Here is a 17,640-nt window from a genome sequence, read left to right on the forward strand (position 1 = left end):
TCCTGGAAATTGAGAGCAATTGCAGCAATTCATAGGAGTAGAACCTAAAGAATAAAAAAACAGCAATGTAGCTGTGAGTGCAAAATGAACAGCAAGAAAAGAATAGCAACAGACATAGAGAAGATGTCTTGAAAGCTATTGAAAGATAAAAGTCCTCAGCTTCACCTTAAGTTTTCTGAGCTGAATTCTGACTCCAGGAATTTAAGAAACTGCTCTCTTCCAACAGGGTCCTTCAGTGCTTCATCCATGCCAAAACCCCATCGCTTTACTCTCTGCTGTCCTGGCTCTTTGCTGAGAGTGGAAGTGGAAGAGGGGAAAAAAAACCCAGTAACTAGTACTTCAGCATTGTATGTTTACATGAACTCCACAAGTCCAGCTTCATATTTCTCACCTTCCACATCATATGTGTGCTTGTGCACTGTTCAGAGGTTCACTATCATTCAACCAAGCACACTCCACACTTAATCAATGTAACCTAGGTGTATATGTATGCACATATGAAAAGGGGCAATCTCAACTGAGGACAGTTGTGATCCAAATCTAAAATGAGGCAGTTCTCCCTAGTTGAAGCCTGGAAATGGCAAGTATGGATTCTTCAGTCTTTCATACTTTCATGTTTCCTGCACCCCACTTTCAGTTGACCATGTCATGGGACCAGCAGCTGGGAACTTTTTTTCAAGTCCCCAAAACAAGTAAAAATTCTCCCTCCCTTCCCCTCTATGCTCAGTGGCACATCCCTTTTCCTTCCCATCCATGCCTCCTCAACCTCACTCACTGCTGCCACTGTTTTCAGGTTGTCCCAGGGATGAAGCTGGAGGCAGGGTAGGGGGTGGAGTGGGAGCTCCAGAACCAATCCAACTGGGCTCTACTAGGCATAGCGGCAGCAGCAGGTGGGTTCCTCCTTCCTGCCCAGTTTCCCCAGGTGTGGGGGAAGCACCTGATGCTGCTACTGTCTCTAAGCCAAGCCTGCCTCCATGTGCAGTCTAGCTGGAGTGGGGGAGGGGTGGCTCTGGAGTCCCTTCCATCCCTGAGTCATCTGGGGATGGCAGAAGCGGCAGATATGAGGGGAGGGGATGGGAACAGAGGGGAGGGGAGGGGAGAGAAAGGAATGTGTCACTGAACACAGGGAAGGTGGGGGAGATTTTTACATGCTTGAGGAACTTTAAAAAAAAAAAATCTTCCGCTGATGTTCCTGTGTATAGTCTGCCTGCATGGTGTGCAAGGAAGGAGCAGGGGTCCAGCCACCCCTTCAGCACAGGTTTTTGCTCGTGCACCTCCCTTTATGAAATCCTTAATTTACCTACTATTACACTTGTGTGGGTTTTATCTAAACATAAAAGAAAACTACATACCTTGCTTCAAGTTCCCAGAAAGTAGTGTCATCTGATATCCAAGGGTTAGAAGGGTCAGTGGGCACAAGAAATGGATCGTATTCCAAATACTGCTCGGTGTAGGCTAATAGACTTGGAAAATAAAGCATCAGACATTATGTAGTTAATGAATTTTATGATTAGGAATCTTATTCTTGAAAAGCAAAGCAAAGTGTCTCCTAGCTTGTCAAGCACTGAAAAAGAATAATTTTATTGCTAAAATTAGTAACATTCCTTTCATTCAGGAAACCTAAGTTAATAAGTAATAAGTTAAACACTCTATAGAAGACTGGTTGTCATCTTTGATTGTCAAAGCATTGGGGATGTGCAAAGCAGGCTGTATTCAATTCAGATTTGGTCAGATTCGGGGGACAGTGATTCAATTCATTGATTCAGATCACTGTCCCAATTCAATTTGGCCAAATCCAAATCTGAAGTTTCAATGCTGATTCAGAGAATCAGTGATTCGGCCATGGACACAGCTTTAAATGTTTTTTCTACATCCTTTGAGGTATCAGGCATGGCTTGTGAATGCTGAGATGGTAGGGGGATGGAACATCCCACAGGAGTGTGGGGGGCCCGCTTCATGCTCAGCAGTGGACCCCCCCACTGCACCCCCACCAGCTCAGCTGCGGGGGGACCCCGGATACTCCCATAGAACCAGGAGGCACCAGTCTCTGAGCTGGTCCCCACATAATCTGCAGCAGACCTGGAAGTGGACTGGATATGCTTCTCATCCACTTCTGGGTCCGTTGCCGAGCACGCTGGGGACCCCTCCCCGTGCTTCTGTGGGACGCTCCATCTGTCCCACCATCTCAGTGTTCATGAGCTGCCTGGTACCTTGAGGTATGTAGAAAAAGATTTAAAGCTGTGTCTATGTCTGAATCATTGAATCTCTCTGAATCTTTTCAGAAGGTTCTGATCCAATTTGGAGAAATTAAAGGGTCTCCTGATTCGATTCCACTTTAGCTGGTGGAAGCATCTAAAAGAGAATATGTTTGGTCATTTGTGGCCAGTTGCAGAACAGAGAGAGAGGCCTGTACAAACTGATTTGATCCTGAGGACAATCATTGTTTTTGGTTCACCTGCAAATTATGTTTGAATTACCATCACATGCCATACCACAAGGGAACAGCTTAAAAAGAGACTGGGATGCTATTTTTCTCTTCTCTGGTCTAGAGAGAGAGGCTGGCCATTTACACATCTTCCCCATCAGTCTGATATGAGCCTCATTCCTATTTAAGTGGGTTCGACTCTTGCTGTGGATGGACCGGCTGAGGAAAAGAAGCTCATTGAGAATATAGATATGAGGCAAAGCTACAGCATCACTGCATGGGAGATTCAGAGACAGGTTCTTTAGGTACACAGGTTGTTTCAGTCTGGTTAATGTCTCATTAAAGTCTGTTTTAGGACTTAGATGGAACTAAGTCCTAGTCATTCTAATTAAAGTCTGTTTCACTTCCACAGATTTAGATGACCAATCTCCTGACCCTTAGAAAAAATATTCTTTATGAAACAGGGATAACTATGAACATGGGGCTTTATGGTTGCCTTATTTACCTATACAGACTCGGTGGCATTGCACATTCACATGAAGGCAGGGTAGAATGAGAGTATTCTGGAAAGTTAATGTTGGGGGAAAGATGGCAAACAATGGAAAAAAGAGTAAGTAGAGGGTGTGAGGCGTGGGGGTTCTTTTTGTTTTTCAGTCACTGGGGAGTAGGCATGGTGCAGGCTTGTTAAAATTTGTCAAAACCAGTCATATTCCCTAAACAGGACTCCCTAATAACTTTAACAAGGAGGATATATATTTGTGTGGGCACCTCTTTAGCAACAGAGATCAAATTAAGTATTTGCAAAACCAAAGATAAGTCCATATAACAAGGGTGCATCTATGCGAGATGCATTAATGCATATTAGCCTAATTTAATATGAATTACGAGCATGTGTCTACACATGCGTTCCCTTCACGTGCATTAAAAATGGTGAAATTAGGCTAATCATACCTAAATTTGATACCTGAAAATGCAGGTATCAAATTTAGGTATGATTAGTTAAAGCGCATTAAAGCACATGTGGACGTGACCCAGCCCTAACTTTAGTGCCAGGTCTGCCCAGCCACTAGGGGCACATGGCAGTGCTGCAGGTACTTGGCATTAACTTTAGTGCCAAGTCCCTGACTGTTTAGATACCTACCAAAATCGCTTAATGCATATTAGCTTAATACACATAAAATTTAGTAACACTTAAGTGCACACACAGATGCTCCTCATAAGAAATAACTAAGCTCTGAAGCTTAGAGCTGCAAGTAATGGATACATGTCCTGTACAGTATGGACACATGGTATTCATCTGCCCTTGGAATACTACAGCCTTTTCACTACTCTGATCTGGAAAAGCAGGTAATTATTTTCCTAGGATAGACAGTCAAGGAGTTTGTACAAAGCGATTTTAGCATCTTTCCTTCCCTGGCAATACATACGCACTTTTTTTCTTTTCAGCCTAAACTAGCAGGAATGGTATTTCTTTGCACCATATTAGAAAATAAGATACATGTCATAACTGAAGAACTCACATTTAAAGAAAACTCTCTTCAGTGATTTTCAATAATATCCTAGCTCCCCTGTCTCATTCTCCTGTTTGGTTTCTTTACATAAATTTTCTCCCTATGCTTCTTAGAGTACTTCAAAAATAGTGGATGTGACAACGTACTTACCTCTCTGCAACTTTTGACATTTTTAATCGATGCCTATCTAATTGTATTTGCCAATACTTAATCTGCAAGAAGAGAAAGCAAAATGTTATGAGTAATTCATGGCCTGGCTCTATTTTCAGGATTTCTGTTTTTATTAAATCTTAATTTATCCAAAGGTATAAAAAAAAGTATAGATGAACTATATTGACATTTCAATATTATATTTCTAGAGTAACTATAACTTTCTAGTAAATATAAATAATTATACAAAGCCAAAGAGGGACTGATCTAACATATTTTCCTCAGGGCTCATCAACAGAAAGCCAGTTAGCATTTTTAAAATTTCTTACAAAAAAAGCCATTAACTGCTCAGTCATGCATCTTCTACAAGTTCTATTGCTCTAGGAAAGATTAACAAAGCATTAATGGTAGATATAGGTGTATATCCCACATATGCATACACCATGATGCAACTACGCCCTGAAACGTTAAATGAAAATGTTGAAAATAAGAGTGAGCAAGCTGCTTAGTGCTGAAAGGCTGATGGGTTTAATTATAGAAAGTACCCAATAAGTGGATTGTTGGTAAAGCTTAAACTGCTAATAAAGACTAAAAAATGTTAATGTTACTCCCATTAGTCTTAATATGGAAGCTAAGTGCATAAGTCCACCAATACTGAAAGAAGGGGAAAGAAAAAAAAGTCAGATTTTATTTCTTCTACATATTTACATGCTAAATAAATATCCTTGCAAGTTACGGTAACTTTTGAATCTAATTTCCATGTTTTAATGGGTTACTTAAAAGTGCATTTGTTTTCCAAACCTCTTGATGTAGTTCATCTTCTGTGGGTGGCTTAGCTTCTGGTATTGGTGTATGGGTAGGACTGTGACTTCGAATGTCATTTTGTAATCCATAGACAGACTACACAAAAACATGGAAAGACAGAAATTTGTTTTCAACGTGTGCTCTACTTGTGCCTATAGAAACTGTATATATACTTTTAACTCTGTTTCTTCAGAAGTTTTACATTAGTACTCAAGTATGTACACCACATACTGAAAAAAATAATCTGTATTTCAGTGTTGGGATAAGTATTAAAGGATTCTTATAAAAATGCACAATTTCATGGTGTCATAGGATGCTAAAACTACCATATTTTATGTTACTTAATTATTCTAGTAAAGTAGGAAGTGGAGATGACACAGGAAGGCAGCTATCTCAGTGGGTGGAAATGGCTGGCAGGAAGAGAAGGAACAGGAAATTGAGAGGTACACTGTCATGATTAATTATTATTTGTACAGCTTCCAAATGTATGGTGAATGTTTTATAGATGACTAATGTCTGAAAACTTTGATCAGTACACACAGAGCACTATTGAAAATGTCAACAAATCCAGACTTCCTTTTGATTCAGTCCTTTATATGGAATGTCACCATAAGCTAACTAAAAGGAGTAGTTTACATTAAATATGGGCTTAACCTGATATTGGCTGTCTTAGAGTTCCGGTGGATTGCTATACACTGTACTGTATCAGTCCAGGCCATTATAAATAGAGGTGATTTGTAAAATCTGGAATTTGATATGAATATCAACTTTTCAAATGTTTCAATTGAGGAAAAGCTTTTACCTTAAACTAGATCCTTTTCCTTTCAGGGTTATTATTAACCCACTGTTGTTACTGGGGCTCTGACATATATATTACAAGCAAAAATTCTAAGCCATTTTCCTTTTTTCATAGAAAACATTATAATTTGGATAGTAAATATAAACTATGTGTGTTCAATCACTGAAAGCAACACATTTAACTTATTCTCTTCATATCTTTTAAGGTCTTGGGATAGTAGTTACATATTTTGGTTTAGAGAACTGAAACAAAAGTTGGAAAGTTGTTCTAAGGCTTTGTATGTGTGAACTGCATAAGATTCATATGTTCAGTCTCCTTAAATAGCCCACAAACAGTGCTATAATGCAATCTAAAGAAAACAATGCCTTATTTTTTTAATACATTTCCTGGTAATTTGTCATTTAAAGGCATGAAGAGGCAAGGAAATATTTTGATTTATCAGTACAATGCAAAGAAAAGGGGGCTTATATTTTCACTCATTAAAAGAACTGAAGAACATGTCAAATGATGAGATATACTGCTTTCTATCCAAACTCAGCATTTACCTTTCTTGTTTTGTGAGGATTTTTCATCCTTGAAGACTTTTTTATATCCACTTCAGTCGTATTTACGCAGCCGGGCTGAAAAAAAATGACATCTAAGACAAAAATTCATATTCATTTCATATAATTACTATGCCAAGAGATCATTATTTAGGTGTGGTATATATATTTTTAATATATCTATTAAGCAATAACATAGTTAATTGCACAATAAATATACACTGGCTACCAGTGCAAATTATCTATGACACCTTAAAAAGTTTTTGCTCAAAAAAGTGCAATGGCTTTATAGCTTGTTTCTATCCATCTTTAATTTGCACACGTAGGCAGTCCCCTGTGGCTGGGAGATCACAGCTGCTGTCTCATGTGTAGCCAGTGCTGAGAGTCCTGCAGCTGCAGGACCTTCAGCTTTGGCTGTGTGTATGATGCAGCTGGGACTAAGAATCCCTTCAGCTGTGGGACTCTCAGCTTGGGCACAGCTGAAGCTGAGAGTCCTGCTCTGATGTCTCAAACCTGGGGGCACATGGGGTGCCCCATGGCTGGAAGATCAGAGTGGCAGCGGTTCCCCAATCATGGAGGTGCATGGGGTGCCTCCATGCCTGGGAGCCCTGTCAGTAGAGGAGGCTCCCAGCTGTGGGACCTTCTTTTTGCAGGGGAGCCTGGGATTGGGCTCTTCTTGCACCAGCAGTAAGGTGCGATGGGATCTAAAGTGTAATCCCAAAATCATACCTGCTGCGATGCATTTGTGGCTTGGCAGGGGCATGATTTTATGAATCGCTCGTAAGATCTCATCATGCCTTTACTTTCATGTGTAGAGGGGGCCTTAAGGTAAGAAAACTGAGTTCAAAAACTGAAGCGTAGATAATTAGATCATAATGTTATATGACAACATATGTTAAAACAAACCTTTGGATGTTGTAGTATAGATGCCTGTAGAGCAGGGGTGGGCAAAATGCGGCCCATGGGCTGGATGCGGCCTGCCAGGCCATTCCATCCGGCCCACAGCACCCCTAAAAAATTTAGAAAATTAATATTTATCTGCCCCTGGCTGCCTGTCATGTGGCCCTCAAAGGCTTGCCAAAGTTTAGTAAGCAGCCCTGCACCCAAATTAATTGCCCGCCTCTGCTCTAGAGACATATAAACTAGTTCTGCATACAGGGCCATGAGTATTGCTGTTTTATAGCCTGCCTTTAAACAGCAGGGGAAATGCTGACAGAACTGGATGTCTTTCCTAAAACAATGCCTTCAGAAAAAAATATATTGAAACCTGCCCTAAAGTCCTTTTTCAATGAGCAGTCTCCTGTCTCAGTTTACTAATCATCTGAGTTTTGAATACCATTTTGTTTGTCCTTTGCTTAGAGACCTATTCTTCTATTGCACCCAGGATGCCCTTTAAGTAAGTTTAATCTATTTCTGCACGTTGAAAGGGCCGTGAACAATATATAGACAAACACAAAAACTTTCTAAAAGGAGTTTATAACAGAGGCAGGCACTGGATCACTAAGATGATTGCGGATGTTTAACTTCAATGACACCAGAAAAATCATAACTAAGAAACAAATAATACGACTATCTTTGTTTCACAGAAAACTCCAAGCAGAGAAAATGTCTTGCTTGTTAAATTTAGAAATTAAGGACTTGTCTAGACTTAAAGACCCTCATTTGAGAGCCAATGAAATTATATCACAGAAGACAAAGCCACACAACTGAGAAAGGAAGGGAATCTCATCAGACAGTATAAAATATTTAATGGCTTACTGATTATAATTGTATTTAACTCCAGCACCTAATGAACACTTCTCAGAGAGCACATTTTTAAGTTTCAGAATCCCATTTAGATGTGAGGTGTACAAAAAGGCTCTGGCCTAACCACTGGGCAGTGCTCATATTTTAAGGTTAAGAAGAGCAAACAGACAACAAACAAATTAACCTAGTCTAAGTGGTACTTGAAAATGGAATTCACCCTTCCCTCTCTACTAATGTTGATCCATGTCTATATTTTAATGCTCTATTCTCTTGCAACCTTCACATTTACTTAAGGGTTGAAAAACAGTTGCTCCAGGCTAAGCCTGAAATGACATTTCTAAATTATAAATCCTTCCTAAGTATGAGTTTATACTGAAAGTGTCACACTGTTTTTAGTAGGCAAAACTAGAGCGCGGGATTTCTATTTATAAAGAAAGATACAGAATGAGAGGAGAAGGAAGTCAGCATACTGGGAAACATTAATCAACATGCTTCAAGGTATCCCTGAAATACATTGGGGTCAGGAAGCAGTGCAGTTTGCAGTATAAGACAAGTATTGGATGCTATAAAGTAGAATATATCACAATTAAATGCATTACAAGGAATAAAGCCTTCTTTTAAAACATTAAACGCTAGCCAGGTATGGAGACAAGATAGAGGATTTGATGGACTCCTAAACTATTTTGGCACAGGAAGTTCTAGGAAGTATATACAGATCCTCTGTTGTTTTTTTCCTGAAATAATAAGTGGCAGCTGTTAAACACTATAATACCAAATGAAACACACAGAAAGAAAAGGTTTAATATAACAAACTCTTCACATCTGAAACAGGTATGAGCTTCAGTAACTGCTTTAAAACTAAATTGAAGTCCTTGTTAAAACATGTTCAGTGCATTTCTAAAATTTAATACTGATCTGATTTTATGGTTATATACTATGAGCATGGATCTATGCGTTTTGAAACATGGCACAAAATCAGTTAACCCAATGACTTCCATAGTGATAAGGGCAAAAGTAACCATCAGAAGGGTAAGAATAAAAATACCTAGGTATGAGAAAATATCTCTAGGACAGTATCTTAAGTACCCAAGAAAACAATACAATGGGTACCCATGAAGAGGCAAAAACTGTAGTCTTTTAACTCAGAACATCTTATAGACCAAATACAGAAGTTCAAAAAACCTGAGGAATAAATGTAATGTACGCGGGTTTCTGTAAACAGCCTAAGTTAGATCAGGAGCAAACAGATCACATGTTCACCCTTTGGTGGTGAGGGCATGCAGGCTGCCTGCAGTGATTGAGGCCATGAGGTTGGGGGCATTCCTGCACAGCTTCCAGCATGCCCTGTGGGCTTCCAAGGCTGCCAGAGACTGCTGAGTGCAGCCAAGTGCTCAAGCCAGCCCTGACTGGCTGCTGGGCATGGAAAAACATGCCCTCAACCCTGCTTTCCCTAGCTGAGATGCTCAGTTCCCCCTCCTCCACCCTAGTACACTGGGACCCTGTAGCTATTAGCCTTAAAAGCCTTGCAATACCCCATTGTGCATGGCTCAGGGACCTGCCGGCAGTGGCCATGCAATGGAGGTCAAAGGCCCAGTCCCAGTGTTATGCCCCTGCCACCATGACCCACCAGAGGCTAGCCACCCACACTGGCTCCTGCTTGTGAGGGAGTCTACACTGGGGTCTGGGTGGCAGGATGCCTAGCTCTGCCCACTGAGCTGTAATATGTGGGAGCCAGGATGGTGATCTGTGGGGCTGTGCCTGAGCACAGGAGCATGGGGTCCCTGACTGGGTGTGCAGAAGCCAGGGCCAGTTCCATAGGGCTGTGCCTGAGCACAGAGGTTCTCCTGGGCTCAGTGTCATCTGTGTGTACATTGTGGGCTGCTTTCTGAGGGTGTGCAGGGGCACTGTCTGGGGACTCAGGTGCCCAGGTCCCAGAACTCCTTTGGGGGACACAGAGAACTCTTTTCCCCACTGAGGCTGACAGATGGCAAGAGGCAGAAGATGGACCTGGGAGAGGGGCTCTGCTGGCTCAGATCTGGGAGAGCTCAGAAGCAGGGCCTCCTGGGCACTCAGCTGGAACAGCTGAATAAAGGTCAAGTGCTGGCATGCCTTCCTGAAAGGGGGCAGGGGTGGGGGCTGCAGGGGGCTGCAAACGAGACTGGGATGCTGGAGAAAAGCAATTTAAATTTAATTGATAGGGGATCTGGTATAGAAATTGGATTTACCAATCTAAATTGATTAGTTTTTAGTGAACATTGATCCAGGTCTATCTTAGACCAGGTTCTGCTATTTTTAGACCAGTAGATGTGTGTTGAACTTCTGTACGGTTACAGAATTAGATCAATTTCTGATCACTTAGTCCAGTATAATGCCTGTATCTAGCCATATATTACCATGACAACTGGAATTTCAACCATATGAAACTGCATGACAGACAATTTAAAATGAGGGCATAATTTTTTAGGGTAGTATATTGTACTATCAATTTATATAGAAGTAGTGTACCTATCCCAGAAATATAGATGCAGATGGAAGCAGAGAAAGTGTACAAACCACAATTTCTACATCTCTTTGAATGCAAGATGTCACCAGTGGGCATATAATATAATATAATATAATATTGGCAACATTCGTATTTTTTCATATACACACATGCAATTTGCAATTCAATCTCTATTTTCAAGTAGATTCACACAACCCAACATTGAAAAGAAAGAAAGATCACTCTCTCTCTCTCTCTCTCTATATATATACACATACACACACACACGTGTCATATATATGTATGTCTTACATATATATATCTTTCTTTCTTTTCACTGTTGGGTGATGTGGGCCTACTTGCAAATTGAGAAAACTACATAAAACTAATCAGCGAAGGCTTTGTTCTAAAGACTATCAATTTTAGTTTAATCTCTACAGGTTTGCTCACAATTTGGTTCAAGTTTGTAGCAAGTTTCAGGATTCACCTGATATATGGAAAGCACTGCTTAGTTTCAAATTTCATTACAGGAATTTCCACAGCTATAATATATTGCCCCTGAAATCCCCTCTAGACATAAACAAAAATGCTCCAGTAGGATTGAGAGACACTAGTAAATGAAATTCAAGGCAGAAACTGAAGCTGTACAGAAGATTCCTTTTGTGCAAAGAGGCCAGAGTAGCAGCTGTGAAGTACACGGCAGAAGGAATAGCTGCTGAATGTTGGTGCAGGAAGATACCTGTCAGGAAGCTTCAGTACTAAGGTGAAGGCAGAAAAGAAAGATATCAGCACTCTGGCAGCCTGAAATGGAGGGAGGAATAACAGACAGTACTGCCTAGCAATTTCAACTTGTCCCTGCAAAGCCCTCAATTCTAGCCCAGTAGTTCACCCTTATTTCTTATCTATTCTGTATTTATTAAGAAAGTGTTGAATATAAAGTTAAGAGTGATATTTAATGCTCCTCTGGTTACTCCTGTTGACATCTGTCTTTACTTAGGAGTGATTATCAGACTTTTTGACTAGGGACAGAAGTTACATACAAACTGGTTTAACTGATCAGAAACTGGTTTAAACCTGTAACAGAATAGAAGTTCAGGCCACATAAACCAAATGGCTGAAACTGGTTTAGGATCAACCTGGTATCAGACTTATGTGATTTGGATCAAACTGATTTATGAAAATCCTGTCCCAGTCCCCTTCCTGGTTCAAATCCCTCTCAGTCTCCCACATGAACAACCGGTGTCTCTTGTGACTGGCGGACACCATGGCAGCAAGCGGGACCTGCCTGCAGCCACCAGCAGCCATGTCGGTGGTGGGGGTGGTGGTGACCACCCACAGAAGCTGGCAGTGGCAGCCAATCTCAGAGGAGGCACATGCTCCCCTGTGCCCTGCTACGTGTAGTCTGTGGTCCATCAGCATCCCATTATGCTTTACAGCCCTGGGCTGGGCTGAGCTGTCTGCTCTGAGTCTGCACTGCAAATCTTAGAGACCTCAGGGGCATCAGGAAAAGGAAGTGAACACACAGCCAGAGAGCTATTCTCTAGCACCCCCAGGCATCTGGCATGAACCACTTCAATCACATGGCTGCATTTCTTGAGTCAAAGTCTGGTTGCTTCTGTTTCAGTTTAAATTCTGAATCTTAGAGTAACCTGCAAAGACTGGATTGATTCAGCCTCAAGCTTTTTGACTGTCTATACCTAGACCTTATCAATGGCCACTTGTTGAAACCTGTTATGTCACCTATGGTTTTTCCTAGAATAACTGAAATTCTTTGTAGGAAGCTGGATACATTTTGATTTTATTCATGTGCCCTCATTAGCATACTACACATGTATCAGAATAGACTTAAAACCCTGTTGTGTCCCCTTGCGTGAGGTTTTTTTTATGGGACCACTGAACTTTTGTGAATGAGAGGCTCCTCAAACAGGTTTACCATTTAGCATGTAGTAAATCATTTGTATAGTAACATTGTTTTGAAGAGCTTCCAAACAGATTTCCTGGAAGATTTGAATGGTCTTCTCTTTGAGTGAGCTGTATTGCATATTTCCTACCTGGCAAGCATGCTGTCTGGAGAAAATTCTGCACTCAGGTAAACTTCAATAACCCTTCTGAAATCATGTAAGTGGAAGAAAATAACTGAAGACAGATCTTTGGCCTTGATCTATCTTCAAATACTGCTGCCAAGTTTCTGTGACAGATTTAAGAGCAAATTATCCCCTTTTATCTAACTTTTTATTTTTGCCCTATCTCAAGGTGCACAAGACATGAAACTGAGTAGGGCATCTTGATAGTAAAGGACCGAAGGACTCATCCAAGGGAAAAAATATTTAAATGGATGCACTTATTCAAGTTAAAGACATTTTTCCCCAGTTATGCAAGGCATGGATTTGGCTCCCTGAATTGGATGGATATTGGATAAACAGCTTAGATATAATGATTAATAAAAAATCTCATACTATTCTAATATAATAAAAGCCATAGTCTGTCTGTCTGTCTGTCCATAATGCTCTGGGCTAACTGTGCATGTGCCGCAGGGCAGGTGCCGATTGGCTGGGTGGCCTGGGCTGCACGGGCCCAAGTTTGAGCTGCTGCTAAAGAAGTTTGGTGGCATGGAGCAGCAGGGCTGCCACCCAGAACAGCCAGCAGGGAGGGGGAGGTGGTGGGCAGGGAGGGAAGAAAAGGAGGGGACTATTTGATGTCCTCATGATAACGCGATGTGAACCACCAGTCTCCTCGGGTCGCCTGTGGATGGAGGAGGGGAGGCAGGCTGATATGGGCCAGGCAGACACAGAGCAGCAGGGAAAGGGGTGGAGCAGGACCAGATGGGGGAGAGGGTGGGCATGGGCCCCATAGGTGGAGGGAGAAAAAAAATTGTGGGGGCTGAGATGCGTGTGTGTGCCCCATCCCGCAAAGCGGGAAAGTCTGTGGAGGGAGGGGGAAAGTGCAGCTAGGAGCAGGCAGGGATTGAAGCCTGCTGTGCCCATGTGGCAGCCCCTTCCCCTGCACCTGGGGCCATTGCCCGGTGCTGGCAGCCCACACAAAACTGCCATCCCCATCCCTACACTGGCCCTGGCTGCCTCCCTGGACCACCCAGGGGGGCCTGGAATTAAAGGCCAGAGCAGGGCCAGCCTCAGCTGCACTGCCAGGCGGAAGCCCCTGGGACCCCCGCCCCGCTCCACACCGAGTTGTCCCCAGGCAGAGCCCCGCACAGGGGGGGCATGGTGCAAAGGCAGCTGCAGCTGGGGCTGGGCTCTGTCTGCTCCCTGCCTGCATGCCTCACTCCAGGTTTTGACAGCGGCACGGTGCCATGTGCATCCCTGCTGGGTGGGCTGGGCAGCAAGGCACATGGAGCCACACCATTGCCAAAGCAGCAGCAGTGAGGTATGCAGGGAAGGAGCAGGCAGAGCCTGACCCACCACTGCAGATGCCCTTGCCCCCGTGCATAGATCAGGGGTGATGTGCCCTCTTCCACCCTTGGCTTCCTGGCACCACACCTGTGCAGCAGCCACTGGATTGTGCTGGGCTCTTCCCAGGAACAACTGAGGGCAGGGCGGGCCAGTGGTGTAGCTGAGGCTGTTCCCACTCTGGCCCCTGGCTTTGGGCTCCCCTGGGCGTGCGGGGAGGCAGCCTGGGCCGGTGCAGGGCTAGAAGCAACAGTTTCACGGGCTCTTTGGTGGCAGGCAGTTGCACGGGCCCTGGGCCCGGCTCTGCTCTGGTCCCAGACCACCTCCCCTGTAGACTTTTCTGCCTGGAGGGCAGGGGGTGGGAGGGGCACACATGCATGCACGCTCAGCCCTGCCAAAATTCTTTTTGTCCCTCTGTGTGCACATGCACACGTGCATGCATGTGTTAGAATTGCACAGCTTGCATCTTGCTCTTGATAAGAAAAGAACATTGCCCAAGGTTTCTCCCTCATCCTCCTTACTCTTTCACATGCTGATTACAGAAACTGGAATTTAACTGCATAGCCTTGGGGAATGAACTGTTGATGAACTCTTGTGGTATTGAGCATGCTTAATTAGCTGTTGCATATTTACCTCTCTGCCCCCTACTCAAATAACTAATTATACTATACATGCGATGTATGTGATGATGTAGTTACATGTATGTTTGTACGAAATGGAAGTAAGCTGCAAGAACTTCTGTGTCTGCGCACACGCCCAGGAGATTTGAGAAGATAAATGCCGTTTGCAAACACAATCAAGGGTCAGAGTTGATCTGAGCATCTAGCTCTGCTCTGACCTTTGCTTGCAAGCAAATAGACCCTTAAGTGCCGACTGATGTCTGTGCGTCTGTGATCTCTGCGCGCCTCCAGGGAACAAACCGCTGTTTGTGCAACACATGTGTCTGTTCACTGCAGGAGAGTGTGTTTGTGTCTCTCCATTTGCAGAGAGTGAGTGAATGGTGTGTGCGCCTATTTGTGTGCGTGCATGCATGCATGCATGCATGTGTGTATGTGTGCGCATGGATGAGTGTGCATGCATGTGTCTGTGTTCATGGCAGGGAGAGTGTGTTTGTGTCTGTATCCATGTGCAGAGTGAGTGAGAGTTTGTGTCTGTCTGCATGTGTGTGTGCATGTGTCTGCATGTGCGTGGATGCAACTGTGTGTATGTGCATGCATGCATGTGTGGGTGTGCATGCATGTATCTGTTCATGGCAGGAGGGAGAGTGTGTTTGTGTCTGTGTGTCTGTGTGCAGAGAGTGAGTGAATACAGTGCATGCCCGCCTGTGTGTGTGTGTGTGTGTGTGTGTGTGTCTGTGTGTGCGTGTGTGTGTCTCTATGTGTGTGTGCATGTTTCAGTGTGTATATGTGTGTGAGTCTGCATTTATGTGTCTGTGTTCATGGCAGGGAAGGTGTGTTTGTGTCCATGTGCAGACACTGAGTGAGTGCGCACCCGTGTATGCGTGCATACATGTGTCTGTATGTACATGCATGCATGCGTGTGCATGCCTGTGTGTGTTCATAGCAGGAGGAAGAATGTGTTTGTGTCTGTCTCTCCATGTGCAGAGAGTGAGTGAGAGTACTGCACACCCATCTGTATGCATGCCTCTGTGTATGTGTCTATGTGTGTGTATATATGGCCATAGCAGGACAGGGTGAACAAGGAGCAGGAAGAAGAGGTGGGCATGTGACTCCACCACCCCCAGCCCAGCAGGGTCCCCTCAGCCTCCCATGCCAGCACCAGGAGGAGAAGGGCCCCTGCCCCACTCTGCAGCCTAGCTCCTGTCGGGGGAAAGGGCCTCCAATTTTGTGTTTGCCCAGGGCCCAAGTATACATTGATCCACCTCTGGGTGCAGAGCAGTGGGGGGGAGGGAGAGGAAGTGTGGGGCCAGACACAGAATGGCACGGCGGCAGATGCGGAGGGGGAGGCTCGGAGCCAGATGTGGAGCAGGGGTTGTGGTGGCACAGAGCTGGACATGGAGTGGGAACAGCTCAGGAGAGTGGGTGGTGGTGGTGCCTACCTCATGCAAGCTATCCCCCCCACCCCCTGTTCCTGGGAGGTAGCAGTGGCATGGGGTGGTGGGCGGCGGTGCTCTGTCCCTGCCCCCGCTCCCCCCCATCACCCCCCATCATTCTTGATTGTCAATTGGCTAGTTGCAATATATATATATATATATATATATATATATATATATATATATATAAAAATTGTTAGAAACTTCAAGGATTTTGGAACTATTTCAGCAAGGTGTGACACAGGAAAATTGAGTAGCACAAAATGTTCTTGCATACATTATTCTATTCCATTGGGAAAGGATAAGCTCTGTAAATTTGAAAGATGTGTATATCTTTCAGAAATGAGACTGAGGTAGGATGGATGAGTAAGTAGCAGTACCACTTTTGTTTTCCCTATACTGTTGGCAGGTTGTAAGTAGCTGCATTTTGATGTAATTCCAAGAAGAAACATGTCTAGTCCCCCTTAATCTTATTTAACAAGCACAGGTCATTCAATTGTAAATACCACAACCTTATTCTTAGACATTTTATTAAAATTATGGATACCTTTAAAAATATTATATTCTATCCTCTAGTTCTGACAATGGTCAGCATTCACTAGCCATTATAAACACAGTGATATCTAGGAAAACATGATAGCTACAGTCTTTTTCCTATGCTTGGAACAAGAGATAGCTGATGTAGCATTACTAGGTAGCCTAGGTTGAAATTCTTTTGTAAGTAATTGTCATATTCACTATGCTTTCAATAGTAAATATTAGAAATAATATGGTGTGTCACAGTTTGACTGGTGAGAAATAGTAGGAATTTCACCCTCTAAGGACACAGACAGAAATTATATTTGTTTTGCAATTAGCCCCTTCCAAGTACTATACACCCATGTCCTAACAGAAGTACACAGCTGCAGAGTACCTTAAAAATCCCGAGTCATATGACAAATTAACCCTCATTATATAAGCATCTTCATTAACTTCTAATTAGGTGGCTGAGCAGCCTAGCCCTGCCCCTTGTGCTGTTAGCATGATGTGAAGGGGGGAGAAGGAAGTGGTGGGAGCTCAGGCTGGGGTGGTTGGAGTGGAGTGGAGTTGTTCTAACCTATGCAAACCCATTCAGCATAGGCTGGGCTCAGTCCCCAACCCTCCCAACCCAACACCAAATGTTTCTGTGAAGCATCATGAGTTAGACTGGGCAGTGTCATGTCTGTCAGTGGCCTAAGTGCCCTGAATAAAACAACTTAGTGATTCAGGTTTTTGGCATGTAACTTATTGACCAGCTAAATGGCCAATAGCTAGTTTGTTACTAAACATTTTTTAATGGCAAGCATTCTGTTAAAATATATTTGTTGTGGTGTATCTTAGAGTAGAAAAAGCCTTGGAAGAAAATTAATTAATGCAAAACATTTTTAAGGCAACCTTATCTCTTCCATAAGCATTCATACCTTGCAAATTTTAGACAGAAAAAGGGACATGTCAAATTTACTTTGAATCTAATTAGTTTTTAGTAATCCATAGACTTGTGGCATCTATCCAAAGCCATGTGAGACTGAGTTCCAATGGAAATAGATATTATAAAACAATGCACACACAAACCTGCTGCAATTCAAAGTTTATCCTTCAGTCACTAAAGGTCTTTAACTTTACCACCTGCTGTCCTTCTCCTTTACCAAGTAGCCATTCTGAGGTTGTACACTACTGTTTTCTTCCCTGCAGTTACCTCTGATTAT

The 17,640-nt window shown here is 43.1% G+C and overlaps 1 protein-coding gene across 3 annotated transcripts in view; it reads right to left on the minus strand.

The window, feature by feature from the left end:
• RGS7 (regulator of G protein signaling 7) overlaps nt 1-17,640 on the minus strand; it is a 500,495-nt gene that overhangs the window by 41,467 nt on the left and 441,388 nt on the right. For all 3 annotated transcript variants that reach the window (XM_090031504.1, XM_090031503.1, XM_090031505.1), the window contains exons 10-14: nt 6,235-6,309; nt 4,888-4,986; nt 4,087-4,148; nt 1,353-1,463; nt 166-291 (exon numbers count right to left, since the gene is read on the minus strand). In XM_090031504.1, the coding sequence (XP_089887630.1) occupies nt 166-291; nt 1,353-1,463; nt 4,087-4,148; nt 4,888-4,986; nt 6,235-6,309 (473 nt within the window). The remainder of the gene's footprint in view (nt 1-165; nt 292-1,352; nt 1,464-4,086; nt 4,149-4,887; nt 4,987-6,234; nt 6,310-17,640) is intronic.

This window comes from Crocodylus siamensis, chromosome 1, assembly GCF_052110815.1.
Source record: "Crocodylus siamensis isolate JL-2025a chromosome 1, ASM5211081v1, whole genome shotgun sequence".
Taxonomy (NCBI): domain Eukaryota; kingdom Metazoa; phylum Chordata; order Crocodylia; family Crocodylidae; genus Crocodylus; species Crocodylus siamensis.